The sequence below is a fragment of the Hyla sarda genome, chromosome 4 (genome assembly GCF_029499605.1).
Source record: "Hyla sarda isolate aHylSar1 chromosome 4, aHylSar1.hap1, whole genome shotgun sequence".
In the NCBI taxonomy this organism is placed as follows: Eukaryota; Metazoa; Chordata; class Amphibia; order Anura; family Hylidae; genus Hyla; species Hyla sarda.
The window spans coordinates 272,506,673-272,530,095 of record NC_079192.1 but is presented as its reverse complement, the minus strand read 5'-3'; the positions used below and the strand labels follow the sequence as shown (position 1 = coordinate 272,530,095).

The following is a 23,423-nucleotide window of genomic DNA, read 5'->3' as shown; positions in this document are numbered from 1 at the left end:
TAAAACACTACATAAACACATTAACCTCCCCCCCACCCCACCCCCAAATAAAAATGAAAAACATCTGCTACGGCACTGTTTACAAAACGGAGCCTCCAGCTGTTGCAAATCAACAACTCCCAGTATTGCCGTACAGCCATTGACTGTCCAGGCATGCTGGGAGTTTTGCAACAGCTGGAGGCACTCTGTTTGGGAATCACTGTCGTTAAATACACCTATGTCCACCCCTATGCAATCACTAATTTAGGCCTCAAATACGCATTGGTGCGCTCTCTCTTCAGAACCCTGTCGTACTTCAAGGCAACAGTTTAGGGCCACATAAGGGTATTACCGTACTCGAATGAAATTGCCCAAAAGATTTTGTGGAGCTTTTTCTCCTTTTACCCCTTATGAAAAGGTAAAGTTGGGGTCTACTCCAGCATGTTATTTTAAAAAAATTAAAAAATTTACACTAACTTGCTGGTGTTGCCCCATACTTTTTATTTTCACAAGAGGTAATGCAAAAATAGTACGGAAATACCCCATATGCGGACGTTAAATGCACTGCGGGCGCACAACAAACCTCAGGAGTGATAGGGCGCCATGTACATTTGAGGGGATTTGCACAGGGGTGGCTGATCGTTACAGCGGTTTTGACATAAACACAAAAATAAAAAACACCCACATGTGACCCCATTTTGGAAACTACACCCCTTAAGTAACGTAACAAGGGGTATAGTGTGCCTTAACAACCCACAGGTGTTTGATGAATTTTTGTAAAAAATTCGTATTTTTTCTCTAAAATGCTGGTGTTATCCCAAATTTTTAATTTTCACAAGAGGTAATAAGAAAAAAGCCCCCCATAATTTGTAACACCATTTCTTCTAAGGAAATACTCCATATGTGAATATAAAGTGCTCTGCTGGCAAACTACAGGGCTCAGAAGAGAAGGAGCACCATTGGGCTTTTGGAGAGAGAATTTGGCTGGAATTGAAGGCCACGTGCATTTACAAAGCCCCCATGGTGTTAGAATGGTGGAAAAATCTGTCAGACACCTGTGGAGTGTATATGCTCACTGCACCCCTTATTACATTCTGTGAGGGGTGCTGCTTCCAAAATGGGGTCACATGTGGGGGGGTGTTCTGGTAGCATGGGGGCTTTGTAAACGCACATGGCCCCAGACTTCCATTCCAAATAAATTTTCTCTCCAAAAGCCCAATGGCGCTCCTTCTCTTCTGAACATTGTAGTTAGCCCGCAGAGCACTTTACACCCACATAGCATTTTCTCCTATAACCTCTTGCAAAAATGCTAAATTTGGGGGGAAAAAAAGTGCATTTTAGTGAAATTTTTATTTATTTATTTACACATCCGACTAACGAAAAGTTGTAAAACACCTGTGGGATGTTAAGGCTCACTGTACCCCTTGTTACGTTCCTTGAGGGGAATAGTTTCCAAAATAGTATGCCATGTGTTTTTTTTGTTTTTGCTGTTCTGGCACCATAGGGACTTCCTAAATGCGACATGCCCCCCAAAAACCATTTCAATTCACTCTCCAAAATCCCATTGTCGCTCCTTCCCTTCTGAGCCCTCAAGTGCACCCACAGAGCACTTTACGTTCACATATAAGGTATTTCTTTACTCGAGAGAAATTAGGTTACACATTTTAGGGGGCATTTTCTCCTTTTACACCTTGTAAAAATTAAAAAACTAGTTCTACAAGAACATGTTAGTGCAAAAAAATGGAGATTCTGAATTTTCTCCTTCACTTTGCTGCTATTCCTGTGAAACACCTAAAGGGTTAACAAACATTTTGAATATAATTTTGTATACTTTGAGGGGTGCTGTTTTTATAATGGGGTCATTTACAGGCTATTTCTAATATCCACTTCAAAACTGAACTGGTCCCTGAAAAATTCTGATTTTGAAAATTTTGTGGAAAATTGCTGCTGAACTTTGAAGCCCTCAGATGTCTTCAGAAAAGTAAAAACATGTCAACTTTATGATGCCAACATGAAGTAGACATATTGGGGGAGATTTATGAAAACATATTCAGAGGGAAAGTTGCTGAGTTGCCCATAGCAACCAATCAGATCGCTTCTTTCATTTTTGAAAAGGCCTCTGAAAAATGAAAGAAGCGATCTGATTGGTTGCTATGGGCAACTGGTCAACTTCCTTTCCTCTGGATAGGTTTTCATAAATCTCCCCCATTGTATATGTGAATCAATATATAATTTATTTGGTATGTCTATTTTCCTCACAAGCAGAGAGCTTCAAAGTTAGAAAAATGCAAAATTTTCAAATTTTTCATGAAATTTGGGAATTTTTCACCAAGAAAAGTATCGACAAACATTTTCCACTACGATAAAGTAGAATATGTCACGAAAAAACATTCTCGGAATCAAATTCATAAGTAAAAGCATCCCAGAGTTATTAATGCTTAACCCCTTAAGGACCAGGGTTTTTCCGTTTTTGCACTTTCATTTTTCCTCCTTACCTTTAAAAAATCATAACTCTAAAAATCCAAATGATGGCTTATTTTTTGCGCCACCAATTCTACTTTGTAATGACATCAGTCATTTTACCCAAAAATCTACGACGAAATGGGGGAAAAAAAAAATCATTGTGCGACAAAATTGAAGGAAAAACACAATTTCTACACAGTACATTTTTCGGAACCATTGTCACCTTATCTTTATTCTGTAGGTCCATACGATTAAAATGATACCCTACTTATATAGGTTGTATTTTGTCGTACTTCTGGAAAAAATCATAACTATATGCAGGAAAATTTATACGTTTAAAATTGTCATCTTCTGACCCCTATAACTTTTTTATTTTTTCGCGTACGGGGCGGTATGAGGGCTAATTTTTTGCGCCGTGATCTGAAGTTTTTAGCGGTACCATTTTTATATTGATCGCTTTTTATTCATTTTTTCATGATATAAAAAGTGACCAAAAATACACTATTTTGGACTTTTTTGCGCATACGCCATTGACCATGCGGTTTAATAACGATATATTTTTATAATTCGGACATTTCCACACATGGCGATACCATATATGTTTATTTTTATTTACACTGTTTGTTTTTTTTTATGGGAAAAGGGGGGTTATTCAAACTTATTAGGGAAGGGGTTAAATGATCTTTATTCAAATTTTTTTTTTCCCCATAGGGGGCTATAACCCTGCACAACACTGATCTTTTACATTGATCAATGGTTTCTCATAGGAAACCATTGATCGATGATTCTGCCGCTTGACTGCTCATGCCTGGATCTCAGGCACTGAGCAGTCATTCGGCAATCGGACAGCGAGGAGGCAGGTAAGGGGACCCTCCTGCTGTCCTACAGCTGTTCGGGATGCTGCGATTTCACCGCGTCGATCCCGAACAGCTCCCTGAGCTAACCGGCAACGGTTTACTTTCACTTTAGACGCGGCGTTCAACTTTGAATTTCGTGTCTAAAGGGTTAATAGCACGCAGCACCGCGATCAGTGCCGCGCACTATTAGCCACGGGTCCAGGACGTGCGACTCCCTATAATGCGGGGCCACGCCGTGGCCCCTACGTTATAGTAAGGAAGAGGACTCAGGACGTACCAGTATGTCCTTGGTCCTTAAGGGCTTAAAGTGACAGTGGTCAGATGTGCAAAAAATGCTCTGGTCCTCAAGGTCAAAAATGGGCTTGGTCCTTAAGGGGTTAACTTTACAGGACACCCCCCTCTAGGCAAACCTAATCCATGGACAGGTAGTTTAGGACAGAAGAAAGATTTCTGATTATTGTGCTTTTCATAATTCTTTCATACTACTTGCCAACTTATAAATGAGCTTATTGGTTCTTTCCTAACCAGGGGGAGGCTTGACTAACCCCTTTCATGCTGCCTGAAGGTTATAAAGCAAAATCATGTCATTAAAGTATTTAGCCATTGAATAAAATGGTCTTATTGTACTAGACCTTGTGACATAGTACACAATATATAGGTGTTCTTTTGTGTTTGTGGTCTTTTAGTTCCTTTATAACACTGCCAACTCCACATGACCCGTATTGAAAGTGTAACTAAGAGTGGAGTTTCTAATAACGACTCTTTCTTGTAAATCATATGGCATGCCACTTGTGAATGTGACTTTTGGGACAAAAAAAAAAACACTTGTAACTAACAATATCCATTACTCAAGTTCTACCAGCAGGTAAGCAGTAAAAGAGGCCAAATGCCAACAATCTGATAAGATGTTTGGAGAAAAATAGAAAACAAGACTTGCAGCCTGTGGTAGATAGCGGACAAAGAAAGCTTTTTGCCTCAGGCCACAAGGCATTCAACGACAAACCCAATGACCAGGTATTTGCACTATACACACTGAACGCATTCTTAAAGTGAGGCTCTAGCTGGGAAATACCTTTCAGGGTACATCCACACATACAGGATCTGCTGCATATTTTCTGCAGCTGATTTTGCTACCCATTGAAGTTAATGGAAGGCAAAATCTGCTGAGCAAAATATGCAGCAGATCCTATTTGTGTGAACATACCCTCAGAATATAAAGACGTGTACAACAAACAACTGACATGTAGTCCGGGCTTGTGACCCCTTAGTGCATAATAGGGACTATTTGCACATAAGTATGACCATGGTCCATATGTGTTTGAGCAATCTTAATGATACCGTATATACTCGAGTATAAGCCGAGTTTTTCAGCACGATTTTTCGTGCTGAAAACACCCCCCTCGGCTTATACTCGAGTGAACTCTCCACCCGCAGTGGTCTTCAACCTGCGGACCTCCAGAGGTTTCAAAACTACAACTTCCAGCAAGCCCGGGCAGCCATCGGCGGTCCGGGCTTGCTGGGAGTTGTAGTTTTGAAACCTCCGGAGGCCCACAGGTTGAAGACCACTGCGGCCTTCGACATCATCCAGCCCCCTCTCACCCCCTTTAGTTCTGTACAGTACTCACCTCCGCTCTGCGCTGGTCCGGTGCTGCAGGACTGTCCGGAGAGGAGGTGGTCCGGTGGGATAGTGGTTCCGGGCTGCTATCTTCACCGGGGAGGCCTCTTCTAAGCGCTTCGGGCCCGGCCCCAGAATAGTCACATTGCCTTGACAACGACGCAGAGGTACGTTCATTGCCAACGTACTTCTGCGTCATTGTCAAGGCAACGCCTCTATTCTGGGCCCGAAGCGCGGAGAAGAGGCGCCCCCAGTGAAGATAGCAGCCCGGAACCACTATCCCACCGGACGACCTACCCACCGGACAGCCCTGCAGCACCGGACCAGCGCCGAGCGGAGGCGAGTACTGTACAGAACTAAAGGGGGTGAGAGGGGGCTGGATGATGTCGAAGGCCGCAGTGGTCTTCAACCTGCGGACCTCCGGAGGTTTCAAAACTACAACTCCCAGCAAGCCCGGACAGCCGATGGCTGCCCGGGCTTGCTGGGAGTTGTAGTTTTGAAACCTCTGGAGGTCCGCAGGTTGAAGACCACTGAGGGCGGATGATGACAAGAGGATGATGAAGGGGGGGTGTGGGATGATGACAAGGGGGGGTGTGGGATGATTACAAGGGGATGATGAAGGGGGGTGGGGATGATGACAAGGGGATGATGAAGGGGGGATGTGTGGGATGATGACAAGGGGATGATGACAGGTGATGATGATGAGGGTCTGGATGATGACAGGCGGTGATGATGATGAGGATGTTAATGACGGGTCTGGATGATGACAGGGGGGGGATGATGTATTTCCCACCCTAGGCTTATACTCGAGTCAATAACTTTTCCTGGGATTTTGGGTTGAAATTAGGGGTCTCGGCTTATACTCGGGTCGGCTTATACTCGAGTATATACGGTAACTGTTGGCAAAAAAACAAAACAAAAAAAAACAATATTGCAACTATTGGGGTTTCGTTTCTGCGCAGTACACTTTATGGTAAAAATAACATCTTATAACATGTAATAATATCTTACTTCTGTAGGTCAATATAAATACAACTATAACCAATTCATTAAAAAACTATGCTAAAATTACCCTATTTTGAACCTTATACTTTTTCCGTATATAGTGCTGTATAAGGGCAAATTTTTTTGTGCTGTATTCTGTAGTTTTTATCAGTACCATTTTATTTTAGATAGGGCTTTTCAATTGCTTTAAATTTTTTCTGGTATTTGAAGTGACCAAAAATCAGCAATTCTAGTGTTTGGTATTTTTGTTACGTTTATTGTACACGATTATATTTTAACAGTTTGGCCAATTTCGCATGCGGCAGTACCAAATACGTTTATTATCTTATTTATAAAATGGGAAAAGGGGGTGATTTAAGTTTCTTACTGGGGGTCTTATTTATATTTTCTTAAACATTGTCCCCATAGGTAACGCTCTTTAAATAAGATAATGCTATGCCATAGTATATCATTGGTCAGAGTGATCGACCTGGGGCAGACTGTATTAGCAGAGAGCATCCGAACAGCACAGAGATAGGCTGGGTCCACACTACGTTTTGTCCCATACGGGAGCGCATACGGCAGGAGGGAGCTAAAACCTCGCGCTCCCGTATGTGACCGTATGCGCTCCCGTATGCCATTCACTTCAATGAGCCGACCGGAGTGAAACGTTCGGTCCGGTCGGCTCATTTTTGCACCGTATGCGCTTTTACAACCGGACCTAAAACCGTGGTTGACCACAGTTTTAGGTCCGGTTGTAAAAGCGCATACGGCGCAAAAATGAGCCGACCGGACCGAACGTTTCACTCCGGTCGGCTCATTGAAGTGAATGGCATACGGGAGCGCATACGGTCATATACGGGAGCGCGAGGTTTTAGCTCCCTCCTGCTGTATGCGCTCCCGTATGGGACAAAACGTAGTGTGGACCCAGCCATAATCAGGAGACCTCTGATCGGAATCCTGCGATCATGCAGCGGAGGTCCTGATCAGCCTGATTCTTTAGGCAACAGATTTGTTAGCTTTTGGATGTTGCGACATTAATCGAGGCATTAGTGCAGATTAGCAAATGATTTCATTTCAGGTATCAAATTTGTTTTGTGGAAAAACCCCTTTAAGCGGTTCAGAAACACAAGATTGAGTCTTTCTCTTAGGAGGCATTCACACCAAGATTTGTGCCTCCAAGGCACAGATAAGTAATCAGAAACTGCTTCCAACGTATCCATGCTCGGATTGGCACTAGTCCCATTCAGTTCAGTGGCCTGAACATAGTCACCTAATAGAAGGTCATTTTCTGAGTGTATCTCAGATTGTTGACAACTGAAAACAATTTGTACATGGCATCATGGCATACTGCTCTCTTCTTAGCATTCACGGTGTATGCTATATATATATATATATATATATATATATATATATATATATATATATATATATATATAGGGAACTGTATAAAAACAAGGATAAGAACAACTAAAATGGCAGAATTCTCTATTTGCTTGATATGTAGTATTTTAGAAATCAGAACAATATCTTTCAAGCAGGAAATAGGCCTTGTAGCTTTACAATCTTTCACTTTTTACATCAGATTTTTTCCAATGACAGGAATCTCTCAGTAGGTTCAAATATTCAACTTCTCAGTAAGGTCTGGCAAAACCATGTTGTAATTGAAATAATTTAAAAAAATATATTCTTGTGTCTAGATATCACATTTACATATACTTGTTATGGTACCCACCTGCGTTTATCTGATTCCCCCCAAATGGGTGCAGTAGGAATGAGAACAAGCCATTGCCAGTACACGGATTCTTTCTGGCTGGGAGGCACATGGTAGAATCTGGGTTGTTGGCCTGAGCTTATAAGCATGTGCCACCACCAGCATGCAACACATTAGGCACATACTGTCAAAGGGAATAAGAAGCACTTTTTTTTAAAGTATATAGCATTCAGAAACTTTCCAGATCCCTTTATTTTTTTTATTTTATTTTTTTACATATTGTTATGTTGAGAATTTGTGCTAAAGCAAAGAAAAACATATCTCAGCCTCCACTCAATACCCCAGAATAAGTGAAACAGACTAAAAATATTGCATTAACTAAAGTATTGAGACGCTTATTTATTTGAAGCACCTTTGGCAGTGATTACAGCCTCCAGTCTTCTTGGGTATGGTGTCACAATGTTTGCACCTGGATTTGGGGATTTTCTGTCATTGTTCTCTGCAGATCCTCTCAAGCTCAGTCAGGTTAAATGGGGACCATCAGTGAAGCCGTCCAGGTTTTGTTCTCTTCAGATGCATTCAATTAAGATTAGTGCTCTGGCTGGGCCACTCTTCACAGGGTTGTCCCTAGGCCACTTGTATTGCCTGTGTGCTTAGTCATTGTCTCGGTGGAGGGTGAACCTTCAGCCCAGTCTGAGGTCAAGGTCAATTTTGATTTCATTAGACCAGAGAATCTTGTTTCTCACAGTCAGAGTCCTTTAGATGTTTGTTTTCAAACCATGTGGACTCTCTTGTATCCTTTACTAAGGAGAGGCTTCTTTATGGTCACTGCCATAAAGCCCAGATGGTTTGCAGTGATTGTTGACCTCCTGGAAGTTTCTCCCCTCTGCACACAGAATCTTTGGAGCTCAGCCACAGTGACCATCGGGTTCTTGGTCATCTCTCGTAGCAGGGCCCCTTTAATTTTGTGATGGTGGCCAGCTGTACAGAGTTCAACCAACAAATCCTGTTCCCGAGATCAAAAATACCCTTATTATTAGCCCACCCTAAAACATCACATATTAAAGTGTTTATTAAAATGTATAATCAAAAAAGATGTTTAAAAATCCCAGTCCAACGGTAATATGTCACTGTGACATGAGGGCATGCGCCTGCAATTGTATAACACTGGCAGTATCATATATCTACTGTTGATGGCCACAGTCATAACAACAAGTATAATGAAAATATGACCGGTGAAAGGAGCTTATTAAAAACTCAGACAAATAGCCCCCTGACATATTTCGCTTCTCAAAGCTTCATCAGAGGTCTGGGCTAAAGGCCTTGGAATCAGCGCCCCCCTCACTATTACCCTGTACCAGCAGGTTATTGCGGGTAACACTGGTGATTCCCTTTAATACTGTAAATAAGGATCAATATAGTAGCAGCAACAGCAGTTGCACAGCAGCAGTAGTTACTACTAGAATGTGACTACATTAAGAGTCACAGGGGGAGAATCCATGGCAGTAACACTGGACAAGTTAAAGTAACATTGAGCAGTCGTATGCTAATAGTACTTGACAGTTTCAATAAGTTGCCAGTAACTTTTACGTACAGCCTCTTGAAGCTGCAGGAGCAATATGCATAGATAATTTTCATTGCAGTGACATTATGGGGGGGGGGGGGGGGGGGGGTTCTTTTCAAGAGCTTATTTAGGATAGGTTTTTGCTATCAACCAGAACCTTAGAACCTTCCCCATATGTGTTTGCACAGCCATAAGCTTATAGGGCAATGCTACTCCCTGAACAGCATCCTATGTACTAACAGCGAGCATAGACACAGGCATGTCATAACAGAAGTATGGAGAACCAACAGCATGAAGGGCGGCTGGTATATGCTACCTACTGTTATATTCTACTGAAAATCTTTAAAAAGCTGTTGAGCTGGGTTCACAAAAAGCATTTTGGTCAGGATTTGGTCCACATTTTGAAGTACATTAAGGCCGGCATTGTAGGTGTAAGTGAAGCATTTTTCTTCACCGTTTTTTTTGTGTGCCGGTAATGTGTAGGAGCACTAAATTTATTAAATGGTTGCAGAGCATTGATAAATTTTGTGCAGGTCCCATTTTCAGAAATTTCTCTCTTCACATACACCAAAAACCTAAGCTAAGTCTGGGCTGGTGTAATATTAGAGACTTTTCAGTGGCTTTTCGCCTTTTTTGAGCCTTTTCACAAAAAGGCACAGTTCATATCATGTGTATTGCCAAAATGTGGATTGCAATTCAAAATCAGCAGAAATGAGTAAACCAAAAGACACAAAAAGCTGTCTAAAGACAATGAAAAATGTCGGCCTTAGTACGTATTTTTTCCTAAAATGCAGAGTAGGACCAAAATACAAAAAAAAAAAAAAAAAAAGTGCAAATCCTTCCATTATAGTTTCTCTGTGTCAGCTTCCCTTCTGGTTTTGGAGTATAAATGACCAAAGTAAGGATCAAATCCTGACCAAAATACTACATGTGAACCCGGCCTGTATGTAACAAAGCAGTAGACTCCCAGTACTTTGCACAATATCTAAAATCATATTAACTATTTAGTGGAAAACTTTGATACTTAAATAATACATGAATATAAAGCAGACTTTTAAATAAAATAATTCTACTAAATGTTTAATTAAACTTTAGATGCATTATTTATCCATTTTCTGTACACTTCAACAGAAAGTTACAGTACGTTATGAGATCAGAAAACTAGACAAAAGCAATTTGAAAATGATCAAAAGAAAAACACACAGACATGGCCATATATTCACATTATAGTACATATATACATACATCTCTGGCACTGAAATTACAGGAAAAGAAGCAGGCAAAGGTTAAGGTCCAACTAAATACCATGAGGCGTGATGTAGGTCAACACTTTCCTAATAGCAGACTATATGCAATCCACATTCCGAAAGCCACCATCCATGGTCAGAGCCCCAAATCTATCGGAAAGAACAAAATGAAATCTCAGCAGAATACCATTACAAACTTCTCTTCATCAGTTGCAGGATAAGTGTATGCTCGGCTGTCTCTGTCAGTCCCATAATCTTTGAAAAGAGCAGCAGCACGTTTGTTTGGTTGTGGCTGCAACCTCTCCCCTCCACACGGTACTCATTGGTCGAGAAGGATGTTGAGCTCCTGTTCTAGTCATCTTTTATGGTTCTAGTGATCATACATTTCTAACCTATCCAGTACATAGATGATGAATGTGCTTTGCGAAAGAACCCCTATAATATATGTAATATTAATGGAAACCTTACTCCCAAATACAGTGATACCTCAACTTACAATAGTTTCAACATACAATGTTTTTTTTTTGGACCATTGTAACTTGAAACCAGACTCAACATACAATGCTACAGACAGTCCAGATCTGCAATACACGTCACAATTGGAGGAATTGACCAATCAGAATGGGCATTTTACTGGTAAATCACCTGTATTACTGAAGTGCATGCACTGACTGGTTAGCTGTCTGGTAGCGCCCCCTACAGTACAGGGAGGAATTACAAGTTCTGTACTACTACTTACCTGTGCCAGGGTTAGCTGCTCAATTTGACACCAAGTAAGGGTGGCTCCATTTGGGACACTGTGTGTACTGCATAGGAACCTGAAGAAGCTACTCCCTCTACATAAACCATTGTTTCCCCACCAGGGTGTCTCCAGCTGTTGCAAAACTACAACTCCCAGCATGCCCGGACAGCCGTTGGCTGTCCGGTCATGCTGGGAGTTGTAGTTTTGCAACAGCTGGAGGCACCCTGGTTGGGAAACACTGACATAGACAATGATTTACAGCTCCCAGCAGATCTTTCTTACTTTAATATGTAAAGATTTGCTTTATCTATATTAGTTATCTATTTATTTTAGTTTAATCTTCACTTTTTTCCTATTTTTGGATGACATTTTGGGGCTTCAGAACCAATTACCAGGTTTCCATAGAGTTATGGTCTCAACATACAATGGTTGTCCTGGAACCAATTAATATTGTAACTTGAGGGACCACTGTACACTGTGGCTCTGTGACGGCAAATAAAATTTTTTCCCACTTTACCTTTCCAAGATGTGATTATTTTCCGCCAACTCTTTGACAACTCCTTCCATCTCTTCTTTTAATTTCCGCATTCTGAATAAAGTAAATTAAGAAATAAACACAAAGTGTGGATGTGTATAAAGTTTGGGCAGCTCACGGTGGTCAAAAGCAATTGGGAACTGAACTATATCAAGTTGTTGTGGAATACAATAGTAAATATATTTAAACCTGTGACTAGTTTCATGCTAGCTGAACCACAGGTAGCATAAAACAATGGCAGGTTCTCTTTAGTGCAATGGCATACGATTCCCACTGAAACACTGTGTCATTTAAAAACAATCATAGATATAACACAGGCTTTGAGTAATTTTGGCAGTCTACTGACCCGAATATACAGCTCTAGCCATACGCAAAGGGAGAGATCCATCAGTTGGGGCAGCGGACTGCCCTGATGATTCAAAACCCAGTTCCTAGCCAGTGTTATAAAGATGATCTGTCTAAATTAGTATGGCCATTAAAGAGGTACTCCGCCCCTAGACATCTTATCCCCTATCCAAAGGATAGGGGATAAGATGTCAGATCGCCGGGGTCCCGCTGCGGGACCCCAGGGATCGCTGCTGCAGCACTGCGCTATCATTACTGCGCAGAGCGAGATCGCTCTGCACGTAATGATGGGCAATACAGGGGCCGGAGCATCGTTACGTCATGGCTCTGCCCCTCGTGACGTCACGGCCTGCCCCCGTCAATACAAGTCTATGGGAGAGGGCGTGGCGGTTGCCACGCCCCCTGCCATAGACTTGCATTAAGGGGACGGGCCGTGATGTCATGATGGGCGGAGCCATGACGTCACGCTGCTCCGGCCCCTGTATCGCCCGTCATTACGCACAGAGCGAACTCGCTCTGTGCAGTAATGATGGTGGGGTGCCACAACGGCGATCCCCGGGGTCCCCAGCAGCGGGACCGCGGCGATCTAACATCTTATCCCCTATCCTTTGGATAGGGGATAAGATGCCAGGGGCGGAGTACCCCTTTAAGAGTGAATCCTATATAGTGCCACTGTAATAAGGTAGCCTGCCAGTGTTTCTTATGTTACCTGTGGTTTGGGCAGCATAAAAATAGTGAGCGGTTCCCTTTAAAATAGCAAAGGTATTTCCAAACAACTTTTTATAGACAAAATACTAAAATACTTAAAAAATAAATATTTTAAAAAGAATGAAAACATTATGTAATTTAGTTATGCAGAAGCAAACACTCACCCAAGGGTCATTTCCACTAAGGTGTTAGGGCTTGTGTAGATTGGATTCACTGCTGGCTTTATTCCCCCAGGATTAGCAAACACTTTCTGAGGCACGTTTTCCTGATACTGCAATTAGATTCATCAGATGGCACAAGAAGATCATGAATAACAAATTCAGGACAGTATAAAATGCATTAAAGAAACAAACGTTTAGCATAAAATTACCATTGTGCATAGACATACCTCATTAATGTAATGCTGGCACTTCGTCACTTCTTCTGCAATGTCAAAACACTGACTTTTGAGTGTGAACAGCTGTTTCCTCAAGAGCATCATCTTCCTGGAGGGAAAAGTTTAAAAGTGATAAAACCATAAACGTGCTCCAGTAAGCAAAAGACAAGAGGATGAAAAATGATACTTACCTCATCCACTCCTGAGCTTTGCTGCGGAACCCTTCATACTTGCTAACACATTCATCTTTGAACAGTGTGTGGGCTTTTGTTGCATGAATGCAGAGTTTCTGCCTGCATGAAAATGAGTATATGTGAGAAGATTTTTTTTTTTATTTTTTTTTTTTTACTTGCAACTTAGCCAACAAGAGACTGTGCAAAATTGTCCACTTTTGTCCCTTACTGCAATTTAAAACATAACTTTTATTTTAATATTTATTAAATAGTGAGCAACAAAAAGTGGAGAAAAAAGTTTAAAAACCCAGCACATAGATTCACCAATCCATTATATAATTGATGTTGCTGTATTAGCATACACTATCAGAAAAGATTCCTAGGAATACCTGCAGCTTGTGTCTAGGTGATGGTGTCCGTGCTGATTTTAACACACAGTTACAGAGCTCCCCTAACATGTTTTGTCACTAGACGTGACGTCCTCAGAGGTAATGGGGCAAGGGTTATATTGCCCCATAACTCAGACCTTCAGAGACCATACCTTTGCTGTGTTATGAACATTTATTTCATTCATCTTAGATGGTTTTATTTTATGCTTGTGACTTTATTATTATTATCTTATTACATCTTAAGCAAGGGCCCAGCTTGGATATTAGTTGGTTAATATTTATTTTATGCTAAATAAATGATTTGCTTAATTTTATCTTTGGTTCAGTTTATCTATTTTCACCTATAACGACATCATTTGTTTAGTTTACTTACACCTATATAGCTATGTAACCACTTAGTTGTACCACACCCATACTGTTAGCCAAAAACACAAAACACTCACACAAGGGTATGTCAGATAGTTAAAGTAATAATATAATTGTAATGAGTGGCTCTGCCAGACATGCTGGTGCGGGCACACTCCTAAATAGCCTTCCTGTACTGTAGCCGGCACGGGCAGCACCGCAGCTCGAGTGTCAGGCTGCAGTCGCATTCTCCCGGCCGGTGGACACTCACCCTGCCGCATTCCTGCCTCCTCAGCTCTCTCTCGCTGCCGGCGTGCGCGTACCACCTTCCTAGGGCCCGCGAGCCGGCTCTCTAATATTTAAAGGGCCAGCACACAGCTAATTGGTTTCTGTCGAGCGCTGACCCTATATGATTTCCTCACTTCCCCTTGACCCCTGCCGGATCTTTGTGTCCTGTTGCCTTAAAGAAAGCGTTTCCAAGTAGATCTGCCTTACCGTGTACCAGTACCTTTCGATTTGTTTCCTGACCTTAGTACCTTGCCACCAGCCCTGACCTATCTGCCAGTCCCTGTCTCCGAGTCTGGCTCACGATTCTGTACCACGCCTTATCTTGGCTGCTGCTGTGGGCAGGTTGCACCAGGGGTAGGAACTTGGGAGTTCGCCTGCCACAGCAAGTCCATCGCACTTTGCCGCGGGCCCTGGTGAAGACCAGTGGCTCCTTTGACTCCGGTCCCTGGTGCGACTTTCATCATCTCCCACAGTGGTAAAGCGGATTCACTAATCCTGCAGTTACAATAATAATAAAGTTATCAACCCTTAGATATGAAGACACAATGCAAGTGTCCTCCTGCAATAAGCACAACCCAAAAAGAAAAAAGGAAACGGCATTGACTAACAATACATCATCATCACCGGCACATCTGCCTGACAGCAAAATAATAATATGTGGGTAAAGAATAACATTAGCAAATACTGTGGTACATAAGGGGCAGCAAGTGGTACAAAGCATAACCTAGGTAAACGTACAGTACACAATAGGGTGAAGTGACACATGCATAAAGTGCTGTTTCACATTACATAACGCAAACTACATCTCTGGATGTAAATTACCCACTAGACGGCAACAGGAAAGTGCGAGACGGGGACACACTTTTCTTACAGACCTAAACACCAATACTTATAATATCATATTATCACCCAACATAAGTCACAAATGGTTGAATTTCTAGATCTGCAAATTTCAGTACAAGAAAATAAACTATATTGTTGTATATACAAAACAACTGCAAAAAACTGTTACATCCTATTTTCCAGCTGCCATTTACCCCGTTGGCTTCTAAACATTCCCAACAGCCAATTTAGAAGGCTTAAAAGAAACTACACGCTGGAAGACCAATTTAATAAGGAGGCGTTCGATTTGATGCACAAATTTAGAACCAAAGAATATCCAGAAACCATACTACAAAGAGGCCTTTAGTAATTTTTTTAAAATCAACTGATGCCTGAAAATTAAACAGATTTGTAAATTACTTCTTTTAAAAATTCCTAATCCTTCCAGTACTTATTAGCGGCTGTATACTACAGAGGAATTTTTTTTCTTTTTGGATTTCTTTTCGGTCATGACCACAGTGCTTTCTGCACCTCTGTCCATGTCAGGAACTGTCCAGAGCAGGAGAAAATCCGCATAGCAAACATATGCTGCTCTGGACAGTTCCTAAAATGGACTGAGGTGTCAGCAGAGAGCACTGTGGTCGTGATAGAAAAGAAATCCCAAAATAAAAGAACTGTCAGACTAACCTGGTCAGCTTTTATGAGGAGGGGAGCTCCAGACTGAACCAGGAGCAATCGCTGGATGTCGTATATCTGGATTTTTCCAAAGTATTTTATACGGTGCCACAGAGGAAACAGAGGTTGGTTATTAATGATACTTATTCTGATTGGGTGACTGTTACTAGTGGGGTACCACAGGGGTCAGTCTTGGGTCCTGTTCTATTTAACATATTCATTAATGACCTTGTTTGAATTTAAATTAATAGTTTGAATAGTAAAGTAGCAATCTTTGCAGATGATACTAAACGCTGTAAAGCAGTAAACACTATAGAGGACAGTGCACTGTTACAAATGGATCTGGATAGGTTGGAGGTTTGGGCTGGGAAGTGGCAGATGAGGTTCAGCACTGATAAATGTAAGGTAATGCACATGGGGAAGAATAATCCAGGCTGGGATTATGTGTTAAATCGGAGAACACTTGGGACGACTGACATGGAAAAGGATTTAGGAGTCTTAGTTAATAGTAAATTTAGCTGTAGTGACCAGTGTCGGGCAGCGGCTGCCAAGGCAAATAAAATCATGGGGTGCATCAATAGGGGCATAGATGCCCACGACAAGGAAATAATTCTACCGCTGTACAAATCACTAGTCAGACCACACATAGAATACTGTGTACAGTACTGGGCACCAGTGTACAAGAAAGATATACTGGAGCTCCTGGGGTGTTGGAGCCCATTTCGGTAACCTTGGCTATATTCAGAAAAAGTGAGCTGCACCCAACCCACATTTTTCCCCATTTACTTTTTTTTTTCCTTCATTTTTCTTTCTTTTCACAACTTCTCTATGTAGTATCAATTTTCTACGATCCTTCAAGAAATGGTCTATATAATTTTCTTTACTATATACTATATATACTTTTTTCAATAGTTGATGGATTAGTTGGTCAGCCATTTTTTTATAGTTCACATACACTTAGCGATTATCACTATGTATATATGTGGTCCTCGGGAGCCTGTTTAGTGAGGAGGGGGCCCAGCACACCCCATCTTCTGCTTCCTACAGCTATGGTGAGTCCCCGGTTGTCAGGCTCTGTGCTAAAGGCCAGAATCACAATAGCTACAGAGAAGATGTAGGAAGTGGAAGATTGTGTGTGCTGGCCCCCTCTTCACTAAATGGGATGGACCACCAGAGAATGTGCTGCCCCTCCTATCTGGCCACAGGTAAGAAACAGGAAGCGGAAAAAAATTCCTTACATGAAAAAAAAAAAAAATTATATTTAAAAGAACTATTATACGTTTTTAAATATAATAAAAAGCTACTCCTCTCAGCCTCCGCAAAGCTCAGCATCTAGCCGACCCCACAAACTCTCTCAACATACAATGCATCCCTTATCTAAAACCCACAAGACCTTCAGTCCGATCCACTTCCTTCCCTCCGTAATCTAACTCCCAAATTATCTTTATATTTTACATTTGTAATATATTATTTTTATTTAAAGACTAATTTATGGGGAAAAAAACAGAACAGGTGCAAGGGTAAACACTACATCTAAAATATTTATAGAATTATGTATTAACTCCAGCAATTTTTTGTTTTTTGCGTTTTTCTTTTTTCTTTCTCGTCTTTTAAAATCCATAACTCTTACAATTTTTTATCTATAGGGCTTATTGTATGCGGGACTTACTGTACTTTGTAATTACATCACTCATTTTACCATAAAATGTATGGTGAAGCCCTGAAAAATTCATTTGTGGGGCAAAATTGGAAGAAGAAAAAAAACACACACCATTATGCTACTTTCAGAGGGTTGCGTTTCTACGCAGTGCATTTTCTGGTAAAAATTAGACTATCTTTATTCTGTAGGTCCATACGATTACGATGATACCCAATTTATATAGGTTTTGTTTTATTTTGCAGGTGAAAAAAAAAAAACTTTCCATATACAGGGCTGTATGAGGGCTCATTTTTTGAGCCGTGCTCTGTAATCTTTAACAGGTTCCATTTTTGCTTTTAATTGACTTTTTGATCACTTTTTGAGGATTTTTTTCTGCTATATGAAGTGACCAAAAATGCACAATTCTGGGCTTTGGTATTTTTTAACATTTTCGCCATTTACCGTGCAGTTTAACATTACATTTTCATAAATCAGACCTTTATGCACACGGTGATACCACATAAGTTTATTTTTTTTTTTTTTTTTTTACATTATTATATTTATAAAATGGGAAAAGGGGGGAGATTCAAACTTTTATTAGGGGGAGGAGTTATACACATTTTGGCTGGTTGCTATGGGTGATCGGGACTAGAGATGAGCGAACTTACAGTAAATGCGATTCGTCACGAACTTCTCGGCTCGGCAGTTGACTTTTCCTGCATAAATTAGTTCAGCTTTCAGGTGCTCCGGTGGGCTGGAAAAGGTGGATACAGTCCTAGGAGACTCTTTCCTAGGACTGTATCCACCTTTTCCAGCCCACCGGAGCACCTGAAGGCTGAACTAATTTACGCAGGATAAGTCATCAACTGCCGAACCGAGAAGTTCGTGACGAATCGAATTTACTGTAAGTTCACTCATCTCTAATCGGGACCACCGCAGGGCAATCGCGCGGTCCTGATCACCTTAACTGATGGCTGGAGCTGCTGGCTTTAGGTCCCGCAATCAGCTTTGATTGCGGGATCTAAACCGTTAATAACCTCGCAGGCTATTAGCTGCAGCCCCTGGCTGTTGATTCCAGCCAGGGGCTGTGCGGTTCAGAGCAAGATGACGTCACAATCCCTCTCCGTAGCTGCTCCCCCCTTTCCAGGACGTTCCCATACGTCATAAGGGGTTAAGTTGTATAAAATACGGTAGATATAAGCAAAATATACGGTATATTAAAAATGCAGTTTAAATACATGGCATTGGGGAAAACGTATTATCGACTTGCACCACGTTTATTATGAAAGGGAAAGGTGGGTTTATAGGGAAGAGGCATGGCTTGTGTGTAACTATATGCACCAAAAATTTTGTCCAAAAATTGCGTAATTTGGGAGAAAAATAAGCCAACCGATAGTTGGTTTAGATGCACCAGATTTATTTATTAGATATATTAAACAGCATGAGTCACCTTGATAAATCTAGCACTTTTTTTGATTGTCTAGTCAATTTTTACACCGTCTATGAGTTAGACAGTATTAGTAAATATCATCATCTACAAGGGAACACTAGACAAATAAAATAGAAAACTGTATAGCAGAAAGTCTGTAAAAGAAACATGCCAATGAGTGTGCACAATAAGTGACGCACTAGAGCATCCAATGTTCCCAAGTTGTTATTTCTTTTCTTTTGTTTCATTAAATACCCATGTGCAATAAGATACATATGTGCCTGGTTATATATATATATATATATATATACACATATACACACATACACACACAGTACATATACACACATACGTACACAATTGTTTTTTATTTGATGCTGCAGTTTCTTTGATTTAGATAACCAACTGCAAGTCACAGCTTATGCTCACAGCATTAGGGTGGGGTCACACGTGCCGTACTTTGCTGCTGCGTATTTTTCTACTCATTGACTTCAATGGGTAGGAAAATACACAGCAGCAAAATACGGTGCACATGACCCTACTGTAAAAGATATTTTGTTAGCTTGGTAAGGTGTAAAAATGTGTTCTTGCTGCTCCCTACCACACCACTACTTCAGCATTACCAGCCTTATTCATCAAATATTGCAGTTTAGTTTTTTTTAAAGCCTAGTTTTTAAAGTCTGGTTTCACAGGCAAAAACATTCTTAAACTATTCTAGCATTTGGAATGCTTTTTGAACAATTGTTAGCATTTTTTTGAGAAATTTTTATACATTTTTTTTGCTAATGTTAATATGCAATTTGCACTTTTCAGTCATTCTTTAAGTCATTTTTTTGAGACCTAAATAGTCCAGAAGTTGTCCCTGGCACTTAAAGGGGTACTGCTGTGTTGTTGTTTTTTGTGTGTGTTTTTTTTTCAATCAACTGGTGCCAGAAAGTTATCCAGATTTGTAAATTCATCCTTCCAGTACTTATTATACAGCTGCTGTATTTTCCAGAGGAAATTGAGTTGTTCTTTTCAGTCTGGCCATAGTGCTCTCTGCTGACACCTCTGTCCATGTCAGGAACTGTCCAGAGCAGGAGAGATTTGCTATGGGGATTTGCTCCTACTCTGGACAGTTCCTGACATTGACAGACGTGTCAGCGGAGAGCACTGTGGTCAGACTGAAAAGAACAACTCAACTTTCTCTAGAGCATACAGCAGCTGATAAGTACTGGGAGGATGAAGATTTTTTAATAGAAGTAATTTAAAAATATGTTTAACTTCCTGGAACCAGTTGATTTTATTTTTTTTATTTAAAAAAAATGTTTTCCACCGGAGTACCCCTTTAAGTTTACGTTTGTATAATTATGGATGAAAACTGAACTGAATGTGAATTGACAGACTAAAAAACTGAATTCAATGCAATTTAGAGGTGGAAAAGAACAATTTAAAGACTTTTTTTGGGGAGGTTTGGCATATCAAAAATTGTGCCAAAATAGTAAGTGTGCACAAACCCTCATGTCACTACATGAGTTGTCTAAATACAGTTGTAGGTGTTCAGTGTTCAATTTAGAAAGGAAAGTACAAATGTCAGTGTAATTCCTGCATCTTTGCTAGGATGACAAAATAGTTCAAACTATTCAAGTTTTTAGGACCTACTTGTCAAACTTGTGTATTTGTTCTTCATTGTAAGAAAGCCCTGTAAGAAAACCCAAAGAATTATTAGACATAAATCAAAGAAATCAACAACTAAAATTGCGGCCCCAGCACTCTTCTTGAATAGATAAATTCCTTAAGCATTTACTGGACACAGGAATTCAACCTCATAAAAGTAATAACTGGCATTCAGCCTCACAGTCCCCCCTTCTGCATGACTTCTCTTCATGTTACCGGGTAGGTTGAAGGATGTAGCAACTGCACAGAAGGTCATATACCAAGGCAGCAGATTTTGTACCTCTCCCCTTGCAATTACTAAATGATAGGGAGCTTCTTCATATTTATAGTACAGTGGTCCCTCAAGTTACAATATTAATTGGTTTCAGGACGACCATTGTATGTTGAAACCATTGTATGTTGAGACCAGAACTCTATGAAAACCTGGTAATTGGTTCTGAAGCCCCCAAAATAGGTAAAAAAGTGAGAGTTATAAAAAATAAGTAGATAACTAATATAGATAAAGCAAACCTTACATATAAAAGTAAGAAAGATCTGCTGGGGGCTGTAAATCACTGGGTCCTGTACAGCTTCTTCAGGGTCCTGTACAGAACATGCAATGTCCTAAAAAAGTAACATGGAGTCGCCCTCACCTGGTGTCCAAAGTTGCAGGTAACCCTGGTACAGGTAAAGAGTACAGAACATGTTATACCTCCCTGTACTGTAGGGGGCGCTACCAGACACCAGTCAGTGCATGCACTTCAGTAATACAGGGGTTTTACCAGTAAAATGCCCATTCTGATTGGTCGGTTCTTCCAGCCATTGACACGTTTCACAGATATGGGCTGTCCATAGCATTGTATGTTGAGTCTGGTTTCAACTTACAATGGTCCAGAAAAGACCATTGTATGATGAAACTATTGTATGTTGAGGCCATTGTAAGTTGAGGGATTACTGTATGGAGGACTCTAGGTCTACCTCTAAGATGTTTTTGTCAGTTGGTGTCCTTGGCCAGAGTTTCAATCTATTTATATGTTCCATAGTTATAATGCAAGAGTCTACACTGCTGGACCTGGATAGCTTAGATCTGTATCTTGACTTCTTATTGGGTTACTACAGTGTTTCCCCGAAAATAAGACACTGTCTTCTATAAAAATTTTCCTCAAGAAGACACACTATGGCCTATTTTCAGGGGATGTCTTATTTTTTTTTTTTTAATTCGTTTTATTAAACAGGAAATAAAGTTAACAAAACAGTAAAACCAAAACATATGGCTCCGCACAAGCCATGTTTACACACGACAAAATTCCCACGCAGGGGAGGCAATGATATATATCGGGATAAAAGCATAGTACAGCGGTCAGGTGCTGTGTAAATAACGTAAGAGTGCTCCGTGACATAGTAAAACCAATGTATCGTATATAGGAGATGGGAATCACTATGGGCACTATCCGCAAGCCACTGCCACTGTCAAAACAAAAAGAGATGGGGGGGGGGGTTGGACGGGGGGAGTAAGGAGAACGAGAGAATCAGTTAACGTAGGATTAAACAAAACAAAAAGGAAAAAAAAGTATAAAGGGAAAAGGGGGAATCAGGGAGGGCCAAAGGGGAGAAGGGGAAAGCACTAAAAAGGCAAAATAGAACGAGAAGGGGAAGGAACAGAAGGGGGGATCAGAGGGGGGGTCCCCAGGTAGACAACAATCAACAATTGTCTCGGGGTGGAGTGCGAGGCAGCAGTGCGTCCCTAGATGTATAATAGTCGCGGGCTGTAAACAGAGTAACAGTAGAAGCGCACCACACACCCCACACCTTATCAAACTTTGCTTCGCATTTCCTATGTTTATATACCAAGCGTTCAAATGGTAATACATTGTTTATCAATCTCTTCCACATAGACACATTAGGAGGTCTAGGATCCATCCACCTTAAAGCTATGGCCTTACGGGCCATGAACAGTGATTCTCTTAGCAAAACTCTAGTGAAATAAGGCCAGCTGTCTTCATCAATAATACCAAACAGACAAAACAGGGGTATACGAGGGACAGTTCTACCTAATAATAAGGAGAGAAAGGATGTGACCTCCCTCCAAAAATAACACACATAGGGGCAAGACCACATAAGATGCCAAAAATCTGCCCTGGGAGAGCTACACCTATGGCACTGGTCACTCTGTGTCCTACCCATTCGATGCAGTCTAATCGGTGTGAGATAGCAACTATGAATAATGTAGAGTTGGGTAATCTTATTATTCGCAGCGGGGGACACCAGGGTGTGAGACGATTGGACCTCCCTCCACTGTTCCTCAGTCAAACCAGGGATATGGGATCTCCAGTATGCTTCCGCAGGGAGAGGTGCCCGAGCATGCTTAATTTCAATAATATGAGCGTAAAGAACAGAAACCAACCCCCCAGGACCTTGAGACCTGATAACTCCTATCAGTGGGTAATCAGAGATTTTAGTGGTGGACGGGGGGAATTGAGTCAATAAGGCATGGCGCAACTGCAGGTATCTATAAAAAGCCGTTCTAGGTAGGTCGAATTTCCCCTGTAACTGGGTGAAGGAGGAAAGAATATTATCCGAGTACAGGTGAGACAATTCTCTAATGCCATGGGATTTCCAAAAGGTCGGGTCTAAGTCAGCTGTCAAGTGCGTCAGATATGGGGCATCCCAAAGCGGAAGGTCAGTCGCTACGTCCGTAAAGTCATGAAGCTTCTTGACCGTCGTCCACACCTGGGAGGCCAGGCGATGTAAAGGTAAGAGTCTACCGCTCCCAGAGGAAGGCCTGTCCAACCAGGCCCTTAAATGGGTCTGATGAACATAATGAGCAAGGTGATGTTCCGAGTTGGGTAGTGGCTCCGCCCTGACCCATGAGCGAAGCAGCCTCAATTGTCCAGCTAAG

At 41.2% G+C, this 23,423-nt stretch overlaps 1 protein-coding gene across 2 annotated transcripts in view; it reads right to left on the bottom strand.

The window, feature by feature from the left end:
* Nucleotides 1–8,708: 8,708 nt before the first annotated feature.
* The window catches only part of TBK1 (TANK binding kinase 1), an 81,830-nt gene continuing 67,115 nt past the window's right edge, over nt 8,709–23,423 (bottom strand). For both annotated transcript variants that reach the window (XM_056574230.1, XM_056574231.1), the window contains exons 16-21: nt 20,531–20,570; nt 13,321–13,422; nt 13,142–13,238; nt 12,918–13,024; nt 11,683–11,754; nt 8,709–10,573 (exon numbers count right to left, since the gene is read on the bottom strand). In XM_056574230.1, the coding sequence (XP_056430205.1) occupies nt 10,522–10,573; nt 11,683–11,754; nt 12,918–13,024; nt 13,142–13,238; nt 13,321–13,422; nt 20,531–20,570 (470 nt within the window). In that variant the 3' untranslated portion in view covers nt 8,709–10,521. The remainder of the gene's footprint in view (nt 10,574–11,682; nt 11,755–12,917; nt 13,025–13,141; nt 13,239–13,320; nt 13,423–20,530; nt 20,571–23,423) is intronic.